Source organism: Dendrobates tinctorius, unplaced genomic scaffold (assembly GCF_039654945.1).
Source record: "Dendrobates tinctorius isolate UK_male_01 unplaced genomic scaffold, ASM3965494v1 ptg000162l, whole genome shotgun sequence".
NCBI classification, from domain to species: Eukaryota; Metazoa; Chordata; class Amphibia; order Anura; family Dendrobatidae; genus Dendrobates; species Dendrobates tinctorius.
This window is the reverse complement of record NW_027361829.1, coordinates 48,772,768-48,797,864: the sequence shown is the minus strand read 5'-3', so window position 1 is coordinate 48,797,864 and position 25,097 is coordinate 48,772,768. Positions and strand designations below refer to the sequence as shown.

Below are 25,097 nucleotides of genomic sequence, written 5' to 3'. Positions count from 1 at the left end.
GTCAAGAAACCATCAGCCGCATTCCTGCTCCTTCCTCTCCTTCCTCAATTGTCGTTCGTTAAGGTCCAACCAGTCCACAGCTTCCCTGGGGTCCAGAAAAAAGTGGCTTTTATTCCAGGCCTCAACACGCAGTTTAGCCGGGAAAAACATGGAGTACTTGACGCCACAGGCTCTCAGACGCTTCTTGATGTCTATGAACTTCGCTCTCATCTTCTGAACCTCCGGCGAAAAGTCCGGGTAAAAGGAGACTCTGGATCCCTCCATTTTAAGGTCCGGGTGGTCTCTCGAGTATCTAAGGATAGCGTGTCTGTCCCTGTAATGGAGGATTTTAGCCAGCACAGGTCTTGGTGGATTGACCAGGGAGGGGGGGGCCGAGTCGGGACTCTGTGTGCTCTTTCCACTGCATACAGGTGTGTTAGATTGTCCACACCTACTGTTTCTTTAAGCCATGTTTCAATGAAGGCAGTAGGGTTCTTTCCCTCACAGCGCTCTGGCATGCCCACAATACGAACATTATTCCGTCTGGATCTATTTTCAAGGTCATCCGTTTTAGCCCAGACAGCTGCCATATCCTTCTTGAGCTCTGTACAGTGCTGTCCTGAGTCAGAGGCTGAATTCTCCACAGCACCCATACGTTTTTCCAGCTGGCTTGTTCTGTCTCTAACACTGTGCAGGTCATGTCGCACAGTCTGCATGGATTCCTGCAGAAAGCCCAGTTGCGTCAGGACATGTGAGATCGCAGTCCCACAGTGCACCACTGCCAGCATTACATCTTTATTGGTGGGCTCGTCTGGAACTTGTAATTGCAAGGCTGTGAGGTGCTGTTTGTTTCTTTCCACCAGATCACTCCAGCTAGGCTCAGCTCCCTTCCCCCCCTGCACTCCAGCACGAGCAGCCTCCTCCTCCTCCCCCATTCCGGGGCTCATGTCCTCTGCCACAGTCTCCTGATCCACATCAGAGTCCTGGAGAGACTCCTGTTCTGCCTCAGCCGTGCGGGCAAAGCGCTGCAGCCTGGCCGCCATTGCCCTGTTCCTAGCCGCGCTGTCCTGTGCGGCCTACTCTAAGGCGCGCGCTGTGGCGGCGGCGCCATCTTGGCTCCCCACTCCGGCCTCTCCTGCCACCCTCCTCTGACCTCTTTTCCCCATATCCTGGGGTGAAGCAGCGACCTCCGGTGCCCCTCGGTATCTACCGACTCCGGTGCAGCCTCCAGGGGTTATAATAGCCGTGCTGTGGGGACAAAACGGCTAAACAAAGCAGGTATATGCGGGAGCTCAGCGGGCACACGTCCTCCTCACATGCCGCTCAGGCCACGCCCCCCTTCTCAGAGGTTTTTGCATGCAATTTCTCTCTCCTCTGATGTGATCGCACATTAGAGGAGAGAGAATTAGGGTCCCCGATCCCACCCCAGTACCTCCCGGTGGTCCTCGTGGTCCCCGGGCCCTGATGCCTCCTCCAGTGGGCGCCGCTCTCTTTGTCTAGGAAGAAAATGGCGGCGGGTGCATGCGCAGTGCGCCCACTGAATCTGCCGGCCGATTCATTCATTACAGGTACATTTTGATCATTGTGAAAGGGATTATCACAGTGATCAAAATAAAAAGTAGTTAGTAAATACCCCCCCCCCCCGTTTATCATCCCCTTAGTTAGGTAAAATAATGAAATAAAGAAAATATATTTATTTTCATTTTTCCATTAGGGTTAGTAGAATTAGGGTTAAGGGTGTGTTGGGGTTAGGGTTGGAGATAGAATTGTGGGGTTTCCACTATTTACCAACTTTGGGGGTCTAATTTTTCCTGTTACCATTGAGTAAATAAAAAAAATGAGGGCTAAAAAAAATACTTTTGTGGGAAAAAAAATGATTTTTTTATTTTCACGGCTCTGCGTTATAAACTTCTGTGAAGCAATTGGGAGTTCAAATTGCTCACCACACATCTAGATAAGTTCCTTAAGGGGTCTAGTTTCCAAAATGATGTCACTTGTGGGGTTTTTTCACAGTTTAGGCAAGTCAGGGGCTCTCCAAACGCGACATGGCGTCCAATCTCAATTACAGCCAACTCTGCAATGAAAGTCAAACTGTGCTCTTTCCCTTCCGAGCTCTGCCGTGCACCCAAACATTGGTTTGACCCCATATATGGCAAAGAAAACAAAAAGCAAAAAACACATATCCTGAACTAAAAGTAAAAAATATACTGCAAATAATGCATAAAGGTAATAGTAACATTCAGCCGCTCGACCCTTATTCACATTCACGCCACTTGGCAAGTGAAAAGGTTTTAAATACTAGAGTAGGGACTGTCCCACAAGGGTTGCCGTGACGTGGCGGGATGGCTTGTACATTATTTTGATCAAAATTATGTTTACTAAACACCCTTATTATTACCTTTATGCATTATTTGCAGTATATTTTTTACTTTTAGTTCAGGATATTTGTGTTTTTTGCTTTTTGTTTTCTCTGGTTAATGGTCATGTGTTAATATGCACTTACATTGTGCATACACATTAACTTACTTTTCTCAGTTCAGATTTGTTTTTTATTCATTTCATTGTGCATTCAGTGCATATATGGGTGTGACCGCCCTCTTTCTGAGCTGGGAAAGCCATCCAGTCTGGCCTAAGCTGTTACTAGTGGTTCAGCCGCTCGATCCTTATTCACATTCACGCCACTTGGCAACTGAAAAGGTTTTAAATACTAGAGTAGGGACTGTCCCACAAGGGTTGCCCATATATGGCGTATGGGTGTACTAAGGACAAATTGCATAACAACTGAGGGGGTCTAATTTCTCCTGTTACCCTTGTAAAAATGAAAATTTGGGGGTGAAAAGATCATTTTTGTGGCAAAAAAATGATTTTTTATTTTCACAGCTCTACGCTATAAACTTCTGTGAAGCACTTGGAGGTTCAAAGTGCTCACCACACATCTAGGTAGGTTCCTTAAGGAGTCTAGTTTCCAAAATGGGGTCACTTGTTGGGGTTTCCACTGTTTAGGCACATCAGGGGCTCTCCGAACGCTCTGTCTGCTGGGTCCCTCTGTCAGTGACGTTCAGGCAGAGGGCACGGCGCGCACCAACTATGTCACCGCGCCCTCTGACCTGAAAATCACTGACAGGATGCAGGTAAGAGGACAGAGCAGCGCGCAGCAATGGACCGGGGACAGGTGAATATAGCATATACTTACCCCTCTGCAGCCCCCCTGCTTATCCTGGTCTCCCTTCCTTTCTTTAGCAGTCATGTGGTATCGCTCATTAAAGTCATGAATATGCGCATATTCATGACTTTAATGAGCGGTAACACGTGACCTCTGAAACCTGGAAGAGCTGCCGGAGACAGTGGGAGAAGCAGGGGGGCTGCAGAGACCGTGTGACAGGAGGGGGCGAGTATGACGGGGAGCAGAGCAATATTCACCTGTCCACGGTTCCACCGCCGCACGCCGCTCTGTCCGCCGCATCCTCTGACTGTGACGTTCAGGTCAGAGGGCGCGATGACAGTCAGTGCGCACCCTCTGCTGATAGTCACTGCAGAGACCCGGGAGACGGAGCGGCACGCGATGATGGAACGGGGACAGGTGAATATCGCCAGTGGCGGGGGCCAGAGCCAGCAGCAACACCGGCACATGGCCCTCATAGCGTGCCGGTGTCCCCACCTGCTCAGGACACCGGCACCTGTCCCCCAGCGACGAGGTGAGTGTGTAATTTTTTTTCTTTTTTAATAGCAGCAGCAATATATGGGGTGTATTTATCTATGGAGCATCTTCTTGGGCCACAATTAACCCTTGTACAGCATTTTATGAGGGGTATTTATTATCTATAGAGCATCTTTCTGGACCACAATTAACCCTTGTGCAGCATTTTATGGGGGCTATTTATCTATGGAGCATCTTATTAGACCACCAATAACCCTTGTGCAGCACCACCCTCGGCTTATACTCGAGTCAATAAGTTTTCCCAGTTTTTTGTGGCAAAATAAGGGGTCTCTGCTTACACTCTGGTTGGCTTATACTCGAGTATATACAGCAATTCTGGATGCTAAAGGGCAGGATATAGATCTTTCCCATGTGGCAAATAACTTTACCACCCAAGACTGTTAAAGTACCACTTTAAATGCTAGTCCCCTGCCCTCGGTCATATACTCGCTCTCCAACATGTTCACTGATTTCCAGTGACGCTCTGGAACCGCAGCACCATCTTGTGAGCACAGCTTCTAGCTGGCCAGAAGTTATGTCACAAGCTCGCAATAAAAGTCTAAGAGCCAGAACAAGCCAGACGCAACAAGAGCTGGGGCGCCGAGACCATGGAAGGAGCAGGGGGGCTGCAGAGACCGCACCAGGAGGGGATATGATCCCTGACACCCGCGCTCCCCCTCCCCCGCCAACCCCCAGTATATGCCTCGAGTATAAGCCGAGAGGGGGCACTTTCAGCCTTAAAAAATGGGCTGAAAATTTCGGCTTATACTCTAGTATATATGGTAAGTTACAGCACACTTTTGTACTTGGAAAGGCAACAACTAGAAGACCCATCTATTTAACTCATCAAGCAACTTAAAACTGGAGAAAGCATATATCCGAGAGTCATCTACCACCTTCTTTACATTTTCTCCTTTCCCGCTCCATCTTCTGTGTCTTAGGGTAAGTTCATATTAGGTGTTTTTTCAACATTTTTATTCTGCAGCAAAACCTGATCTTTTGGCAGGAAAGAAGCTGCAGAAAACTGGAATCAGAACTACCGGTAATTAGGTTTCCAAGAGTCCATCCTGACAGCACCATGGAGGTCGTTATTATCCTTACAGGGACAGGAAACACACGGAGAGGTTAAAAGGCCTCTCCCACCCATCTCCCTCAGTGCTTTTCTAAATAATACACCATGATTGTTGCAACTTAAATTTTTTAACTTCCCATACAATTTTAAGACACAATAGTAATAGGAACTTCATCAGGGAGAGAACTAACCGTGTTGTCAGGATGGACTCCCGGAAACAATTACCGGTAGGTCTAATACCAGTTTCCCAGGATGTCCCTCCTAACAGCACCATGGAGAATACCAAAGTACCTCTCTTAGGGCGGGACTTCTGCCTGAAGAACTTTACTTCCAAAAGCAGTCTGATGATTTGACAACACGTCCACCTAATAAAGGTTTACAAAATGGGTTCACTCTGGCCCAGGCTGCGGCCTTACAGATCTGCTCGACCGATGCCCCCACCCTCTCAGAAAAGAAAGTGGAGACTGCTCTAGTCGAGGGAGCCTTCAATTTTTCTGGAGGGGGAACCCCTTCTGCACTATACATTAGGGATTATTTCCTGGTTTAGGTTCTGGACAGACACTACCTTGGGTAGAAAGGTCAGATCCAATTTAAGGATTATCCAGTCATCCAGAATCTAAATGTACAGATTCTGGTCGGAGGGCCTGGATCTCCCCTATCCTTTAAGCGGAGGTAATGGCACTAAAAACGCTGACGTCCAAAGAGTGGTCGTAAAAGGCTGCACATCCAGTTGGAAGAATGTCTCAAGTGGGGTACCACAGGGCTCTGTCCTGGGCCCTGTATTGTTCAACATATTAACGATTTAGATCAAGGAATTGAGGGTAAACAGATTAACTTTGCTGAGGACACAAAGCTAGGAGGGATAGCTAAAACTAGAGAAGAGAGAGAGAGGATTCAAAAAGATATAAATAAACTGGAGCAGTGGGCAGCAACTAACAATGGTTTTTAACAGGGAAAAATGCAAAGTACTACATCTGGGCAATAAAAATGAAAAAAGCATATACAGAATGGGAGGAATAGGGCTAAGCAACAGCACATGTGAAAAAGACTTGGGTATACTAATAGATCACAGACTGAATATGAGTCAACAGTGTGATAGAGCAGCAAAAAAGGCAAATGCAATTCTAGGATGTATTAACAGAAGGATACAGTCTAGATCACGTGAAGTCATTATTTCCCTCTACTCCTCTTTGGTCAGACCTCATCTGGAATATTGTGTCCAGTTTTGGGCACCACATTTTAAAAAAGACATCAACAAACTGGAGCAAGTTCAGAAAAGAGCGACCAGAATGGTGACCGGTCTGCAAACCCTGTCTTATGAGGAAAGGTTGCAGGATTTGGGAATGTTTAGTTTGCAAAAGAGAAGACTTAATAGCTGTCTACAAATATCTAAAGGGCTGTCACATTGTAGAAGGATCAACTTTATTCTCATTTGCACAAGGAAAGACTAGAAGCAATAGGATGAAACTGAATGTGAGGAGACACAGATTAGATATTAGAAAAAACTTTTTGACAGTTAGAGTGATCAATGAGTGGAACAAGCTGCCACGAGAAGTGGTGAGTTCTCCTTCAATGGAAGTCTTCAAACAGAGGCTGGACAGACATCTGACTGGGATGATTTAGCGAATCCTGCTTTGAGCAGAGGGTTGGACCAGATAGCCCAGGGGGTCCCTTCCAACTCTACGATTCTATGAGATGCTAAGGGATGATCTAGGAAGACGCTCAAAGCCGAGATCTGAACTTTAAGCGTGCTTGGTCTAAGACTCTTGTTGAAGCCTGCCTCAAGGAAATCCAAAATCTTTGGTAAGCCTGGTAGGCCTAAGTTAATATTTGAACTCCCACACTCCAAAACAGAACCGCTTCCAAATTTTATTATAAATTGCCAAAGTTACCAGATTCCTACTGGCCTGGATTGTAGATAGGACTTGGTCCGATAGACCCCGTGCCTTTAAGATGTTCCTAGAGTCTCTCCAGGTTGTGGTGGAAAACTGAACCCTGATGAATTAAGTCCTTTTGCTGGGGAAGTAACACAAGATCTTCCAGAGCCATGGGCTTCAGCAGAGGGAACCAACTACTTCTTGGCCAGAAAGGAGGGATTAAAAGCACCTTTGCCCGATCCTCCTGAATCTTCCTGAGCACTCCTGGAATGAGTGCTACTGGCGGAAAGGCATACAACAGGCCGCAGTTCCACTTCTGGGTTAACGCATCGATCCTTTCCAGATGGTCTGCTGGGTCCAGGGAGTAAAATCTGAAGACCTTTGCATTTTTCCACTGTTGCAAAGAGATCTACCTGGAACATACCTCCATGTTCAATTCCCATTCTTTAGGTCAGATCTTCTGTCTGCTCAGATAGTCTATCGTTTTGGGCTCCTTCCAGATGAACAGCTGAGACTGATGGGCAGAAAAAAACTGTCCTAGGTGAAGATGACTGAGGACAAATCTTAAAGTAAACAATGTCTTGGGCCTCCTTGATGGTGCAGGAAGCACACTGTTGTCATATTGTCTGACATGATCTTCACATGCTGTTCTTTTAGTACCGAGTGAGTTTGCTTCAGGGCTTCCCACATGGTGTAAAGCTCTCTGTAATTTCACGACCGGGACTGAATGGAGGCCAACATCCCTGGAATATCTTCCCTTCAAGTGCACACCCCACCCTTCCTTCCTGGCATCAGTGGTAAGTACTACACAAGGAGAGGTATTCCACAGGATTCCATATCGAAGATTCCTGGGAACCGTCCACCACAGCATTGATTTCCTTACTGCCAGGGATAAGCAGATTCTTTTGTTGAGCGTAACCTGGCGTCTGTCAAGAGGAAAGGCTAGCCCTCTGTAGACACCTGTTATGGAACTGGGCCCACTGGATGCAAAGAATGCAAGATGTTAGTAGCCCAAGAATCTTCATCGCCGTCCTGATTTAACTGTGACTTGTCAGGAACAGCTGGACCCTGTTCTTTAGGGACCTTTGTTTTTCCTCTAGCAAGAAGGATGTTCGTAGGAATCCAGTAGGACACCCACAAAAAAAATTTGGATCCTTGCTCAAAGTCTGATTTCTTCAGATTTCGGATCCAACCTAGATGCTCCAAAGTTGCTATTGTCCTTATCTCGTGAACCTGAAGTTCTTCCACCTAGTCGGCTACCAGCAGGAAGTCATCCAGGTATGGAATTATAATTACCCCCTTACCGACATTGGGCGTAATAGTAGGCCAAAGTCGGTATCCCTCCCTTTGATGTGGGCTCCGGCGGTGAGCCCATATCTTTTCCGAGACATGTCAGCAGCTGACATGTGCCCGCAATAGTTGCGGGTGGAATCGCAATCCACCACAGCTATTAACTAGTTCAATGGCGCTGTAAAATGCTGACAGTGGCATTTAAATGGCGTTTCCGGCCATCGGGTCAGAAATTTGCTCACCGGTGACCAGTGTCAACGGTGCGTCAGCATGACAACCCGAGGTCTCCTGGAGACCTCTTATGGTTGTTGGTGTCGAATTGTTAAGAGCACCACCCAGTGGTCGGGGCTCATAGAAAGTCAGTAATTCTGCTACATAGAGGCAATCTGCTTATCGCCTCTATGTGGCAGAGCCGATCGAGTGGTGCCAGCTTCTAGTCTCCTATGGAGACTATTGATGCATGGCAAAAGTAAAAGTAAAAAAATCTAAAAAAAAAAAATAAAGAAAAAATAAAAAATAAATATATATATATATATATATATATATATATATATATATATATATATATATATATATATATATATATATATATATATATATATATATATATATATATATATATTTAAATCACTCCTCTTTTGCCCCCCTAAAAAAAAAATAAAAAAATAAAATAAAGGACTAACCCCATCGCTAAACGGCATAGCAAGAAAAATATTAAATCTGCCAGAATTACGTTTTTTTTTGGTCGCCGCGACATTTCATTAAAGTGCAATAACGGACGATCAAGATAACGTATATGCATCAAAATGGTGTCACTAAAGACATCAGCTCAGCGTGCAGAAAATACGCCCTCACCTGACCTGAGATCACGAAAAATGGAGACGCTACGGGTCTCAGAAAATGGCGCAATTTTTTTTTTTTTTTTGCAAAGTTTGGAACCTAGACATGTTTGGCGTCTATGAACTCATAATGGCATAGAGAATCATAATGGCAGGTCAGTTTTAGCATTTATTGAACCTAGCAAAAAAAAGCCAAACAAAAAACAAGTGTGGGATTGCAAAACTACAACTCGTCCCGCAAAAAAACAAGCCTTTCACATGACCATATTGACGGGAAAATAAAAGTTATGGCTCTGGGAGTTAGGGGAGCAAAAAACGAACGCGCAAAATCGAAAATACCCCCGGTCACGAAGGGGTTAAAAGGCTACGATTTCTGCAAACCAGTTTCGTGAAGACGCAGGGAGCCGAAACCAGATTAAAGGCACTGAAATTGGAAGTGGCAGTTCCGATCCTGAATTCTCACCGCGAATTGAAGGAATTTATGAGAGGAGGGATGTACCGGTACCTGATAATAGGCACTTTTCAGGTCTAATGTGCACATGACTGCCCCTTTGTTTATCAGGAGAATTGTTGACCTTATAGATTCCATCCTGAACCTCTTGCATGTTACCTAGAAATTCAATGGTTTTAGATTTACTATAATGCAGGCTTCGCCTGAGGGTTTTATGATCGTAAAAAAAAAGTTCGAGCAGTGACCTCGGCCTTCCTCCGAGCGAGGAACTGGTATTATTACCGTGTATCCACCAATTCCCTTATGACTGTGCACACAAGGGAACTGGTGGTCAGGAAGTAAGGAGCCATGAATCTCTTGGGAGGGGACCTGAAAACTATCACGTACCCTTCCGCAGTGGTTCTCAGCATCCATGGATCCTGTGTGACATGTAGCCAGTTGTCCGCGAACTGTCTGAGCCTCCCCCTATGTGACTGGCGTAATTTCCCTTCTTGGTCGTGAGCCTGATCCAAAAAGGAAACCTCTACCCTTTTTGGATAACTTCACTTACTCGTTTTCCCTTTTGATCTATATTCCTGAATCTGGGATGGCCTGGATCTCTTAAAGGACTGAACCCGATATCTCCTAGAACCTTTTAGTTCTATTCTAAAACCCCATCTTATTGTCCGACACTTTTGTCAGATCATCTAGGGCTGGCCAGAACACCCTCAGTCCTGAAGGGAATAGTGCATAATTTATTTTTAGAGGCGTTATCCCCAGACCAAATCTTCATCCAAATGTCCCTGCGGGCCGCACTGGATAAAGAATAAGGATGAGTGAATAGCTTCGGATAACTCCTTATCCAATTAGCTAGCTATAGCACTTACCGAACAGCTGGATCAGTAACCCGGATATCTGGAATGCTCCTAATGATCAGCAGATCGGCACCCACAACTGCATGTGTTGCAGCTGTGTGACAGTCAGAACAAATGCATGGATAGCCTGTTTGTTGGGCTCGCCATGCATGTGTTGTAACTGTCATACAGCCATGACACATGCAGCTGTGGAGCCGAACAGTTGACCATTGGGAGCACTCCAGGTAACCGGGTTACCGAGGCAGCTATTCGGTAAGCGCTATAGCTATTCGGATAAGGAGTTATCTGAAGCTATTCGCTTATCCCTAACTGTTCCTGGCCGAGATCCTGACCAACTCTGCCGAGGCATCTGTCATGAACTGGGTGGTTAACTTCATTAGGGGAAGGGAAGCGAAGATTTTTTCCCTAGGGGTCTTATTACTCAGATGTTCCTCTAGTTGTCCGATCCACAAAAACATGGATCTGGCAACTGAGGTGGCAGCCATATTTGTTTTCATTATTGCTGCCTACACTTCCCAGGCTCTCTTAAGGTGGTTATCTGCCTTCCTATCCATTGGTTTTATTAAACTCGAGGAGTCCTCAAACGGTATGCAAGTCTTTCTGGCCACCTTAGTCTTTCTGGTCTCTTAGCTCTAAGGACGGGGTTGGTAGTCTAGAGTGGGTTGAGGGTAGAGATAGAGGCCTAGACCTCTTCTCTTATCATAGACCGCATAACCCCAGAAAGGACGGCTGCTCATTCCTAACAATCTTGGTGGTGCAGCCTTCACACAGCGGCTTACCAAAAGTTTCTGGTAATTTTATATTACAGATGGGGCACATTCTGGACTTTAGCAACCTTGCCCGATTTTTTGGAGCAGGGAGTGCCAGGGCCAGGATTCCCTTATCGTAAATTCAGCATATAGGTAGGGGAAACAGTTAGGATCGTGCATTAATAGAGAAATTTGCTGCAGACACACTCTCCATGCAGTCCTGCTCTCTGCCCCGCTTCCATCGCTATCGCATGCAGTGAGAGCCTCTCAGAGACAAAGGAAATCCTTATATGACCTGTCTGCTGTCTTCTGCATTCCACCGTGGATCACACGCCGCCGGAAGTTAGATGCCATTGCGACCATTACGTCGCCGGATGTGTGCCTGTCCATCATTCCGTGCGTACACCCGGAAGAGGCTGAACATGTTTTCCCCGGCCTGAGTTGGAGCAGAGAGCCCCCCATTGGCTGAAAGCGGCTCTACCAAAGAGCACATCCGCTTGACTGGTCTCTGAGGCTGAAGGACCCCTCTTCAGGGAGTGTCGGCCACAGGCTTTTTGACAGGGGGAAGGAGAAGCCGGGCCGCCCGATCCCTCTGAACCCTCCGGTAAGCGATGCGCTGACAGGAATGCAGGGACAGGAAAAACAGTAAGGTTACCTTTTAACCTCTCCATGGTTTCCTGCCCTGTAAGGATGACCTCCATGGTGCCGTCAGGAGGAACATTCAGGGAAAAGCATGTTTTCCTTGTTTTTTTCTTGTGTTTTTTTGCGGTGGTTTTGGCATGCTAGATTTGTCTCTTGTGCATGCAGATAAAGTTTAGTGTTGAAAAAAACAGGATTTTTTGGGTTGCTTACCGTAAAATCTGTTTCTCGGAGCCTTCATTGGGGGACACAGAGACCATGGGTGTATGCTGCTGCCACTAGGAGGCTGACACTATGCACAAAAAAAGGTTAGCTCCTCCTCCGCAGTGTACACCCCACCGACCGGCAGGAAGTTCCTCAGTTAGTGAGAAAGCAGTAGGAGAAGTAACAGGATAGATTGAAAACAGAACAAACAACTCAACTGTAACAAACCGACAAACATAAGAACAGGAGTTGTAGAACATGGGAGGGTGCTGTGTCCCCCAATGAAGGCTCCGAGAAACAGATTTTACGGTAAGCAACCCAAAAAATCCTGTTTTCTCGTTCGCCTTATTGGGGGGCACAAAGACCATGGGATGTCCCAAAGCAGTCCCTGGGGTGGGAAACAAACTTCCATCAGGCCAGTGGACTCGCCACCGCAGCCTGCAGAATCCTTCTACCTAGGCTGGCGTCCGCCGAAGCGTAGGTGTGGACCCTGTAGAATTTCACAAAGGTGTGAACCGATGACCACGTTGCAGCCTTGCAAAGCTGCAGCGCGGAAGCTCTGTGGCGCACCGCCCAGGAGGCACCCACCGCCCGGGTAGAGTGCGCTCTGATCCCTGGAGGGGCCACTCGATGCTTGACCCGGTATGCCTCCAAAATTGCCGATCTGATCCAGCGCGCAATAGTGGCCTTTGAGGCTGGGTGATGAACAGAGAGTCTGACTTCCGCAAGGAAGTTGTCCGGGCTAGATAGACTCTCAATGCCCTGACTAGGTCCAGCTTGTTCAAAGACCGCTCCCGAGGGTGAGCTGGGCTCGGGCAGAAGGATGGCAGAACAATGTCCTCATTGAGGTGAAACGAAGATACCACCTTCGGAAGAAAAGAGGGCGGAGGCCGCAGAACTACCTTGTCCTGATGAAGGACCAAAAAGGAGAGCGGCAAGAAAGTACCGCTAATTCCGACATGCGCCGGATGGAGGTAATGGCCACCAGAAAGGCCACTTTCCAAGAAAGGAGGGAAAGGGAAACGTCCCTGAGAGGTTCAAAAGGAGGACCCTGCAGAACCTGAAGAACCAAATTAAGATCCCAAGGATCCACGGGAGCTCGGTACGGAGGAACCGTGTGAGCCACACCCTGGAGGAAGGTTTTGACCTGGGGCCGGGAGGCCAGCGTTTTCTGAAATAAAATGGACAGTGCCGAAACTTGACCCTTCAAGGAACTGAGAGCAAGCCCCGCATCCAGCCCTGCCTGAAGAAACGCCAGAATAGAAGGGAGCGAAAAAAACCAAGGGCGCGATGTCATTGGCCTCACACCAGGAGAAATCGGCTTTTCCAAGTACGGTAATAGATCTTCGAAGAAGGCGGCTTTCTGGCGTGGATCATGGTATGAATTACCCGATCAGAGAATCCTGCCCGTCTCAAAACCTCGGTCTCAACAGCCACGCCGTTAAATTGAGCGACCGAGAATTGGGGTGGCAAATCGGGCCTTGAGACAGCAGATCTGCCCGTCGGGAAGCTTCCAGGGGGCGTCCACGAGAAGGTTGACAATGTCTGCGAATCAAGACCAATTCGGGGCGATGAGGATGACTGGAATCCCCTCTGCTTTGATTTTCTTCAACAACTTGGGAAGAAGAGGCAGAGGAGGGAACAGGTAGGGGAGCACGAACTGTGACCAAGGGACGGCCAGAGCGTCGGCGCGCACTGCCAGAGGGTCCCGAGACCTGGACACGAATTGTGGGACTTTCCTGTTGAGGCGAGATGCCATGAGGTCTACATCCGGGGTTCCCCACCGACGGCAGAGCAGATGAAACACCTCCGGATGTAGGGACCATTCCCCTGCCGCGAGACCCTCGCGGCTGAGGAAATCGGCGGCCCAGTTGTCCACGCCGGGAATGTGAACCGCGGAAATCGTTGGAACAAAGATCTCTGCCCATTGAAGAATTCTGGACACTTCCGCCAGGGCTGAGACACTCCGAGTCCCCCCTTGGCGGTTGATATACGCCACCGCTGTGGCATTGTCTGTCTGAATCCTGACAGGCAGGCCCTTGAGGCGCCTTTCCCAGTGGACGAGAGCTAGATGGATCACCAGTATCTCTAGGACATTGATCTGCAGAGCTGATTCCCGAGTCGACCATCGACCCTGAACAGTGTGATTGCGGAACACTGCACCCCAGCCGATGAGGCTGGCGTCCGTAGTGACAATCTGCCAGTGAACGGGAAGAAAAGACCGCCCCAAGAGAATGAGGGGAGACGTCAACCACCAGTTGAGAGACCGCCTGATCCGGCAGGAAAGGCGAACCGGACGATCCAGAGACAGAGCCGACCTGTTCCACCTGGACAAAATGGCCTGCTGGAGTGGCCTGGCGTGAAATTGGGCAAAGGGAACTGCCTCTATCGCCGCCACCATCTTCCCCAGGACCCTCATGGCTGTCCTGAGGGATGGAAATCGTGTGATCTGTAATGATCGCATGCCCTGCTGCAGGGAAAGAATCTTGTCTTGTGGGAGAAATACCCTTGACCGACGAGTGTCGAACAGAAGGCCCAGAAACACAAGGCGTTGAGTAGGGACCAGACAGGACTTTTCCCGGTTGACGATCCACCCAAAACTGGACAGGGTGTCTAGAACAATCGCCACACTTAGGCGGGCCTGTTGAAAGGAGGGGGCCTTGATCAGGATATCGTCGAGGTACGGAAAAAGAACGAGACCTCTGATCCTCAACAAGGCCATCAACGCCGCCATAATCTTCGTGAAGACTCTGGGAGCGGTGGCGAGCCCGAAAGGAAGCGCGACGAACTGGTAATGTTCGTGAAGAATCGCAAACCGCAGGAACTTCTGAGTCCGGGAAATATGGGCACATGTAGATAGGCATCTTGGATGTCTATGGAACCCATGAATTCCTGCTCCTCCATGGAAGCAATTACCGAGCGAACTGACTCCATCCGGAAGTGGCGAAGGCGAACTCTCTTGTTGAGTAACTTGAGATCCAAGATGGGTCGAACTGTCCCGTCCTTTTTCGGCACCACAAACAGGTCTGAATAAAACCCTGTGAAGCGTTCCGATTCGGGAACGGGCACAATCACCCCGGAACTGAGAAGAGAGGCGATGGCCGAACCGAACCCCGGGACCAAGGCCGGATCCCTCGGCGGACGGGATTGTAAGAAACGATCCCGTGGAAGAGAAAAGAACTCTATTTTGTATCCTGTTGATACAATCTCTCTGACCCAAGCGTCCTCTACTGAGGCGAGCCAGACGTCGCTGAAGAAGAGAAGTCGACCTCCCAATTGGAAGGGACCCACGGGAGACCGATGGTAGTCATGCGGACGTAGACCGTCCAGATCTAGACGGTCTTCCCTGGGAAGAGTGGGACCGCCAGGACGGAGTGGGCCTGAAGGAAACCTTCTTTCTTTCCTGACGTGCCTGTGGCCTTTGCTGGTTGGAAGGGTTTTCCGCCGTATTGAAAAACGGCGGAAAGTCCGAAAGGGACGAAACTGACGACTTGGAGGAGGTCTGCGAGGCTTGGAGGGGAGAAGAGAACTCGTACCTCCGGTAGCGTCCTTAATAATCTGATCCAATTGTGATCTGAAGAGACGCACTCCCTGAAAAGGCAGATTGGTCAGAGACTTTTTAGAGGACAAGTCCGCCTGCCAGGCCTTGAGCCAAATTGTACGTCGGATTGCCACGATGTTACTTGACGCCTGAACTGCGCAAGATGCGGCATCCAAGGAGGCAGAAAGCAGATAATCCCCCGCATGTGAAATCTGATTGGCGAGATCGGCCAAATGCTCTGGTCGTGCCTTATCCAGAATGCCCTGCCGAAGGTCATCTGCCCAAGTGGATATGGCCTTTGCTACCCAAGAAGAAACAAAGACTGGACATACCGCTGCTGATGCCGCTTCGAAGGCAGATTTTGCTAGAGATTCTATGATCCTATCATTAGAATCTTTTAGCGACGCCACACCTGACAGCGGAAGGACCGAATTATTAGAAAGTCTGGACACGGGAGGGTCCACCGAGGGAGAAGCGGCCCAGTTGTCCGTGAGCTCTTTAGCAAACGGGTACAGCACGCCGAGACGCTTTCCTCTTTGAAAGCGTCTGGTCGGATCTTCTCTCTCCTTTGTAAAAATCTTTCCAAACTCAGAATGGAAGGGAAACACCCTGGATGGTGTTTCCGCCCGTCTGGACGAAACCTCCTGATCTGAGGATTTCGCAGGGGCGTCAGCGATGTCAAAGGTATGGTGAATCGCGGCAATGAGGTTTTGCACCGTAACCTTCATGTTCGCATCCTGGTCCGAATCCAGCTCTAAGACCCCTTCCGATTCCGAAAGCGCTTCGCCTGACTCGGGGGAGGAGGCCCGAGAGGGAGACTGCTGGGGACTATGGGGTGAGGTAGGACGAGGGGAGGACTCCGTCTGGAGGTTCTGCCTGGGCCTCTTGCGACTGCCGCTGGCTGGCTCAGATGGGACGTCCTGAGACGTGCTGGGTCCCGCCGAAGCTCCCAAGGGCAACTTGTCCAGAACGGCTACTAGGGACTGAGACACCTTGATGAGGTCTGCCACTGACTGTAATTGAGAGGAGGCCCAACCCGGCATGGGGGGCTCACTCGCCCCTGGGGCTATGGATGGCTCCTGAGCGGCGTCGGGCTGGACGCAGAGCGGGTACGATCAGACTTAGCGTTGGACATAGTGAAAAGAGAGGCAGTGCCGGCCAGTTGGGGGACAGAAGGCAGAGAAGGGTGTCAGTCTGCAGGTGCAGAGCTACTCACGGTCCGGTGTCCCCAAGGGCGACGCTCTCTGATCTGGCTGCAGGATGAGGCCAGGCCAATCCGGCTGAAAAAAAGCCCAGCGACCGAAATCCGGCAGGGAATGAGGTCCGGCTGGCAGGCTGAGAAGATGGCGACCACCAGGGAAAGGGCGCGCTGCCAGAGGGAGAAGGGCGGAGCTCGCCGCAGAGATCCCCTTAGCACCACCCGCTGTCCAATAGCAGGCTGGTGTGAGGCAAGGGGGCTGGGAAGGCCTAGGACGGGCGGGAAAGAAGCCCGCTTAGAAGAAAGGGGCAGGGGGCGTGGCCGCGACGCAGCGGTAGGCCCGAGATGAAGCCGGGGCCTAAATTAATAGCGCCGGCCGCCTGTCAGCAGGGGGTCGGCGCGGAAGACGCGCCGCAACCCCGGGCCGCGTCCCTGCTTCCCACAGCCCGACCCCTGTATACCCCTGCCGGGATGAAGAAAAAAAAAAGGGGGGGGGGGGGGTTGCAGAACAAGGCCCGAAAGAACAGGGGCCTTCATGGATGCGGCGACCGTGGGGAGAAGCGGGCGCGCAGGCCCTACCGTGGTCCCCTGGCGACCGCCTTAGGATGAAAACGCCGGGGGACCGCTAGACCGCATACTCACCCTGGCCGGGGGCCACAATAAAGGTACCTGAGAATCCCACGCTGTCTGTCGTCTTTATGGAATCCACGCCTCGTCCAACCGTCAGGCTCTGGTAGGCGAGATGGTGGGAGGCGGGGGGCAAGGACCGTCCGTATAGCTGGCACGCACCTGTGCGAGGCTCCTGGTCCTGCCGCGGAGACCTATGAGGATACGGGGTGGCAGTACACGCCGTACTCATAGTCTCTTTGTGGGAGTACGGATGTGACTGTTCACTCCGTATCCCTTCGAAACCTGTAAAGGAACGACGCACGACGAGGTAGATAGGGGTCTAATAAAAGACCCGTGTCCACCTCCTACTGACACTAAGCTACACTGAGGAACTTCCTGCCGGTCGGTGGGGTGTACACTGCGGAGGAGGAGCTAACCTTTTTTTGTGCATAGTGTCAGCCTCCTAGTGGCAGCAGCATACACCCATGGTCTCTGTGTCCCCCAATAAGGCGAACGAGAAAAAGTCCTATTCCACTGAATCAGGTTTTGGCACAAAAAACACAGCAAAACGTGATACCTGAGGTTTTTTCACCACTCATTTCAATTGGTGAAAAACACTGAAATGCTGAAAGCAACATACTCTATTTTGAAAAAAAAAAAAACCATGCAAAGCGCAAAATCCCGATGACAAAAAAAAAAAAAAAAAAAAAGCTGTGCGCATGAGATTTCTGAAGTCTCAGAATTTGCTGGTACTGCAAAGCGCAGCTTAAAATTTACATTAAAAAAAAAAACCACCTAGTGTGAACATATAGCATTATACTTATGACATACTTTATGCCTTATCTCATCAAGAGGATAGCCTTAATCCAGGATGACTCAAAAGATATCATTACAAACTCAGTACCGGGAATTTTGACAAGCATTTTCTTGTTCTTGCATGATGCACGAACTGTAATGTTTTCCTATTAATGTGGTAATTTCTACCTGACTTGCTAATGTAATGTCTCACATTTCCTTTTTAATAAAGTTTTAATAAAGACAAGTTAAAAATAAACATTTATATTTTACATTTACACATTCTTACCGGTGTCTTTATCTCTGGCCTTGTACACCTGTCCATAGGTGCCTTCCCCGATGATTCCAATAATATCAAATTTGTCCACACAACGTTTGCCCCAGTCTATTTCATCCTCATGGATTTCACCACAGCGAGGACCACAGATCCTTTAATAAAGTTAAAAGCAAAAATTAAAAGATAGTCGTAGCATTCTTATTTAACTTGTGACACAAAAATCTGTGCTATCATAAGGATAACATACATTTTAGTCAAATTACAATTTGTAAATAATCCCTAGAAATTCAAGTTCTGGATAAAGGAACATGAGATGCAGAACTTCCCCTAAAACTAAATTTCAAGATGTTCATACATGTCTACATGTGATACCACATATTCATCAGAACAAAAAGGACCAAAAATGTCCATGAGTCACACAAACCTACGAGTCACGGAGGGAATAGAGCTCAAGAGGCAGAGGCCTAAAGCTGTGTGCACACGCTGCGGATTCCGCTGCGTTTCCGCAGCGGTTTTGGCCGCTGCGGACACGCAGCAGTTTTAGCTGCTGTGTACAGTACCATTCATTTGAATGGGAAAAAAAAAAAACGCTGTGCCGACGCTGCGGAAAAAAACGCGCGGATTTGCTGCGGTTTTGAATCCGCAGAAAGAATTGCATGTCAATTCTTTCTGCGGAAACCGCTGCGGGTTCCTATCTCCACCATTGTGGAGATAGTGAATCCGCAGGACCAAACCGCAGGCAAAACCGCAGATAATCCGCAGGTCTTTGGACCTGCGGATTATCTGCGGTTTTTGCAAAATCCGTGCGGATTAATCCGCAGCGGAATCCGCAGCGTGTGCACGTACCTTAATGGCATGTATGTAAAGGCGCTTTAATGCTGAGTACATCCTTACCTTTCCTGTAGATCAGCGGTCCCCAACCTTTTTGACCTTGAGAGCCACATTCAGCTTAGAGAGAGGGTCATGAGCAACATCCTGCTCCTATCCCTCTCAAAGTAGTGTCAACCAAAGTCCCCATTACTGGTATAATGATAACCAAAACTTTTCCACAGAAATCACTCCAAAGCATTACACAAAGATCCAGGGGTTCCCACAATACCCCCATTCAGTATTCTCCCATCATGGACTCCCAACACACTGTCACATCCAGCTTCAAGAACCTCCTTTAACAGGTACTACCATCCTCCAGGGTACCATACCTAAGACATCTCTAAACCCCTTAGACCAGTGTATGTGCATCCACATCTGCTCTTCTGTGCAGGACTACTCAAAAATGCACCATTTTGAGATGTGCTCCTCATGCCTGTTTGCTAGTGCACCAAGCTGGCAGACAGCCACAATCCATAGGACCGCGAGGCACATGTGGCTCCCGAGCTACAGGTTGGGGACCCCTGCTGTAGAGGTCCTTACAGACTACCACATACACTATAGTAAGGGCCGGTTTTGTTTTAGACAAAGTGGGGCCCCAAATACTAACATATTGCACCATCATAATGACATTTCGGTTCTATTTACATGCGCCGAGTTCAGGCCATTAAGTAAGCGCGAGTGACAATACTGAAGTCATTCCATGCTGGTTTCCCCGGCCTCTTTCCACCAGCTGAGGAAGATTGGTGGGCGCAGAACGATCACTAATAGATCAATCTGTCCCCATACAGTATCATGTTATCAGCAGCATATCTGCAGTTTTCACTGGTTGAATTGCTGCTAAGAACAATGATTTTTGTTTCGGCATAAACAATCTAATCACTCAATGAATAGGAAGCATTTTGTTTGTTTAGTATAATGCAACCCATAATCCTGCACATAGTATATAACATGCTATAGCCCTCCTCATAGTATAATACACACCACATAGTCCTCTACATAGTATAATGCACACCCCATAACATAATATGCCACCTCGTCCTACATACAGTATAATACACCCCATAGTCCTCCATACAGTATAATACACCCCATAGTCCTCCATATATTATAATACACCGCATAGTCCTCCATACAGTATAATACCCTCCCCATAGTCCGGCACATAATATAATACACTATACCTACCCAGTACCTAACAGCACACAACCTCTGATCCTCACAAGATCTCATTCTTTACTCATCCCCCATCCTCTGGAACTCTCTACCCTAATATATCAGAATCTAGCTGACCGTGGAAACCTTCAAAAGAAACCTGAAGAACCACCTCTTCCGACAAGCCTACAACCTGCAGTAACCACCGATCTACCAAACTGCTGCATGACCAGCTCTCCCCTCACCTACTGTATCCTCACCAAGCCCTTGTAGATTGTGAGCCCTCGCGGGCAGGGTCCTCTCTCCTCCTGTACCAGTCGTGACTTATGTTGATTAAGATTATTGTACTTTTGTTTTTTATTATGTATACCCCTGCTCACATGTAAAGCGCCATGGAATAAATGGTGCTATAATAAAGAAAAATAATAATACACACCCCATAGTCCTCCATACAGTATAATACACCACTGTATAAATCCATAATTGAAATTGTATGCTAATGAGCTGTAAGTGCAGTGGGCGGGCTCTGCACTTACAGCTCCCACCTCTCTCTCTATTCCCTGCTCGCTGACTGCCTTCTGTCTGAGTGACAGGTGATCGAAACATTTCATCAACTGTCTCACATGAGGCATGTAGCCATTGGGGAATAGGGAGAGAGGTGGGAGAGCAAGAACAAGAAGGGGAATGAATTATTCAGCATTAAAGCGCCTTTACACACGACATTAGCTTGGGGTATAAATTCCTGATGGAGGATTCTCGTAAACCCCTTCATGACATAGCAATTTTCCAGTTTTGTTTTTCCCTCCTCTTCTTCCAAGAGCTATAAGATTTTTAAATTTCCGTCTACACAACCATATGAAGGCTATTTTTTTGCAGGATGAGTTGAAATGGCCCCATTCATTTTACCATATAATGTACTGGAAAAACAGGGAAAAAAGTCCAAGAGCATTGTAATTGCAAAAAAAAAAAAAAAAAAAGAAATTCTGCAATTCCTTTTTGAGTTTATTTCCCATGTTTACTATACGGCAAAACTAACCTAGCAATATCATTCTCCAGGTCAGTACAAGTACACAGATACCAAACATGTCTAGTTTTATGATGATGATGTTTGATTATTTATTTATTGAGGTGAAGATAATTAAGAAATTTGTAAAATAAATTTAACCCCTTAGGCCCCAAGGGTGGTTTGCACGTTAATGACCGGGCCAATTTTACAATTCTGACCACTGTCCCTTTATGAGGTAATAACTCTGAAACACTTCCATGGATCCCGGTGATTCTGACACAGTTTTCTCATGACATCTTGTACTTCATGTTAGTGGTAAAATTTCATTCAAATAACTTGCGTTTATTTGTTAAAAAAACGGAAATTTGGCGAAAATTTTGAAAGTTTCGCAATTTTCCAACTTTGAATTTTTATGCCCTTAAATCACAGAGATATGGCACACACAAAAACTTGATAACTAACATTTCCCACATGTTTACTTTACATCAGCACAATTTTGGAACCAAAATTTTTTTCTGTTAGGAAGTTATAAGGGTTAAAAATTGACCAGCGATTTCTCATTTTTGCAACACCATTTTATTTTTACGGACCACATCACATTTGAAGCCACTTTGAGGGGTCTATATGATAGAAAATACACAAAAGTGACACCATTCTAAAAACTGCACCCCTTAAGGTGCTCAAAACCACATTCAAAAAGTTTATTAACCCTTTAGGTGCGTCACAGGAATTTTTTGAATATTTAAAAAAAAAATGAACATTTAACCTTTTTTCACAAAAAAATACTTCAGTTTCAATTTTGTTCATTTTACCAAGGGTAACAGGAGAAATTGGACTGCAAAATGTATTGTGCAATTTGTCCTGAGTACGCTGATACCTGATATGTGGGGGGGGGGGAACCACTGTTTGGGCGCATGGCTGAGCTCAGAAGGGAAGGAGCGCCGTTTGACTTGTTCAATGCAAAATTGGCTGGAATTCTGATCGGACGCCATGTCACGTTTGGAGAGCCCCTGATGTACCTAAACAGTGGAAACCCCCCCAAGTGACCCCATTTTGGAAACTAGACCCCCCAAGTGAAACTTATCTAGATATGTGGTGAGAACTTTGAACCCACAAGGGCTTCACAGAAGTTTATAACGTACAGCGGTACAATTAAAAAATCATTTTTTCCACAAAAATGATCTTTCCACCCCCAATTTTTATTTTCCCAAGGGTAACAGGACCCTAAAAGTTATTGTGCAATTTGTCCTGAGTACGCTGATACCCCATATGTGGGTGTAAATGACTATTTGGGCGCATGGCAGCGCTCGGGAGGGAAGAAGCGCCATTTGACGTTTTTGGCTGGAATTGAGATCGGACACCATGTCGCGATTGGAAAACCCCTGATGTACCTAAACAGTGGAAACCCCCCACAAATGACACCATTTTGGAAATTAGATCCCCCCCCCAAGGAACTTATCTAGATGTGTGGTGAGCACATTGAACCCCCCAGTGCTTCACAGAAGTTTATAACGCCCGGGCGTGAAAATAAAAAAAATCGTATTTTTTCCACAAACATGACCTTTTAGTCACCAATTTTTTTATTTTCCCAAGGGTAACAGGAGAAATTGGACCCCAGAAGTTGTTGTCAAATTTGTCCTGAGTACGCTGATACCCCATGTGTGGGAGAAAACTACTGTATGGGCACACGTCGGGTCTCGGAAGGGAAGTAGTGACGTTTTGGAATGCAGACTTTGATGGAATGGTCTGCGGGTGTCATGTGCGTTTGGAGAGCCCCTGATGTACCTAAACTATTGAAACTCCCCACAAGTGACCCTATTTTGCAAACTAGACCCCCCACGGAACTTATCTAGATGTGTGGTGAGCATTTTGAACCCCCAAGTGCTTCACAGAAGTTTATAACTCCCGGGCGTGAAAATAAAAAGATCATTTTTTTCCACAAAAATGATATTTTTGCCCCCAATTTTTTATTTTTCCTAAGGGTAACAGGAAAAATTGGACCCCAAAAGTTGTTTTGCAATTTGTCCTGAGTAGGCTGATACCCCATATGTGGGGGTAAAAACTGTTTGGGCGCATGGCAGAGCTTGGAAGGGAAGGAGCACCATTTGACTTTTTCAACTCAGAATTGACTGAAATTGAGATCAGACGCCATGTTGCATTTGGAGAGCACCTGATGTGCCCAAACAGTGGAAACCCCCAATTCTAACTCCAACCCTAACCCCAACACACCCCTAACCCTAATCTCAGCCCTAACCCTAGCCCTAACCCCAACGGGAAAATGGAAATAAATACATTTTTTTAATTTTATTATTTTTCCCTAACTAAGGGGGCGATAATGGGGGATTTGATTTACTATTTATGGCGGTTTTTATGTTTGGCGGCTGTCGCACGCTAAAAGACGCTTTTTATTGTAAAAATAGTTTTTACATCACCACATATTGAGAGCTATAATTTTTCCATATTTTGACCCACCGAGTCATGTGAGGTCTTATTTTTTTGTGGGACGAGTTGACGTTTTTATTGGTACCATTTTCGGGCACGTGACATTTCTTAATCGCTTTTTATTCCGATTTTTGGGACGCAGAATGAATAACCAGCGTTTCATGAATTTCTTTTGGGGGGGTGCGTTTACACCGTTCCGCGTGCGATAAAATTGATAAAGCAGCTTTATTCTTCGGGTCAGTACGGTTACAGCGATACCTCATTTATGTCTTTTTTTATGTTTTGTTGGTTTTATGCAATGAAAAATATTTTATATAAAAAATTATTTTTGCATCGCTTTATTCTGCGAGCTATAACTTTTTTATTTTTTCGCTGATGATGCTGTGTGGCGGCTCATTTTTTGCGTGACAAGATGACGTTTTCAGCGGTACCATGGATATTTATATGCGTCTTTTTGATCGCGCGTTATTGCACTTTCTGTTCGGCGGTATGAAAAATTATTTTTTGCTTCTTTTATTTTTTAAGGGGTTCGCTAAAGGGGTTAACTAATGGGACAGTTTTATAGGGCAGGACGTTATGGACGCGGCGATACCAAATGTGTACTTATTCGTTTTTTTTATTTCCAAAAAATGAATTTATTGGGGGAATATTTTTTTTTTTTCCTAATTTATTTGGCGATTTTTAAAAAAATTATTTTAACACTTTTTTTTTTTAAACTTTATTACATTGTCCCAGGTGGGACATCACTGTCCTGTGACAGATTGCTGATCTGGCACATCACAAATCACTGTGACAGATCAGCGATCTGTCACAGGCACTGCTGCAGACTTCCTCATGCCTGCGCTTTGCAGGCACTGATGAAGCTGGCTCCCTGCAGGCCCCCGTCGCCATCTTGGATTCGGGGGCCTGCAGGGAAGGAGCCCCCTGCAGCAGCGCTGCACATTGCGCTGCCGTGGGGGGCTCAGGGAAGCACGGAGGGAGCCCCCTCCCTGCCGATGCTTCCCTTTAACCCCCGGGGGGTTAACGTGTCGGGGTCGGTCCGTGACCGCCCCTGACACATTGTGCCGGGTGTCAGCTGCGATCATCAGCTGACACCCAGCCGCGATCAGCGGCGCTCACAACGTGGGCGCCGTTGATCGCTATGACATACTATCCCGTCCCTGGGAATTAAGTCCCAGGGCACATGGACGGGATAGTACGTCTCATGGAAGGGGTGTAAAAAAAAAAAAAAAAATAATAATTGGCTTTTGTTGCCATTTTCTGAGATCGAAAGGCTTTTCATTTTTTTTGGGATGTGGGGCTGTGTGAGGGCATATTTTCTGTGCCCTGTGCTGACGTTTTTACGGTTACCATTTTGGGGAAGATCTGATGTTTTGATCACCTGTTTTCTCTTGTTGCGATGTTTACCGGTCAGATTAGTTCACTTTACATTTTGATAGATTGGACTTTTACGAAAACAGCGATAGCAAATATGTGTAGTTATTTTTAATGGGTCAAAGGGGGGGTGATTTGCACTGTTTTTTTTATTTTCTCATATTTTTACAAACTTTCTTTTT

At 47.1% G+C, this 25,097-nt stretch overlaps 1 protein-coding gene across 1 annotated transcript in view; it reads right to left on the bottom strand.

The window, feature by feature from the left end:
* CDK13 (cyclin dependent kinase 13) overlaps positions 1 to 25,097 on the bottom strand; it is an 82,311-nt gene that overhangs the window by 37,705 nt on the left and 19,509 nt on the right. The window contains exon 4 of the mRNA XM_073550012.1: positions 18,084 to 18,223. Within this exon, the coding sequence (XP_073406113.1) occupies positions 18,084 to 18,223 (140 nt within the window). The remainder of the gene's footprint in view (positions 1 to 18,083; positions 18,224 to 25,097) is intronic.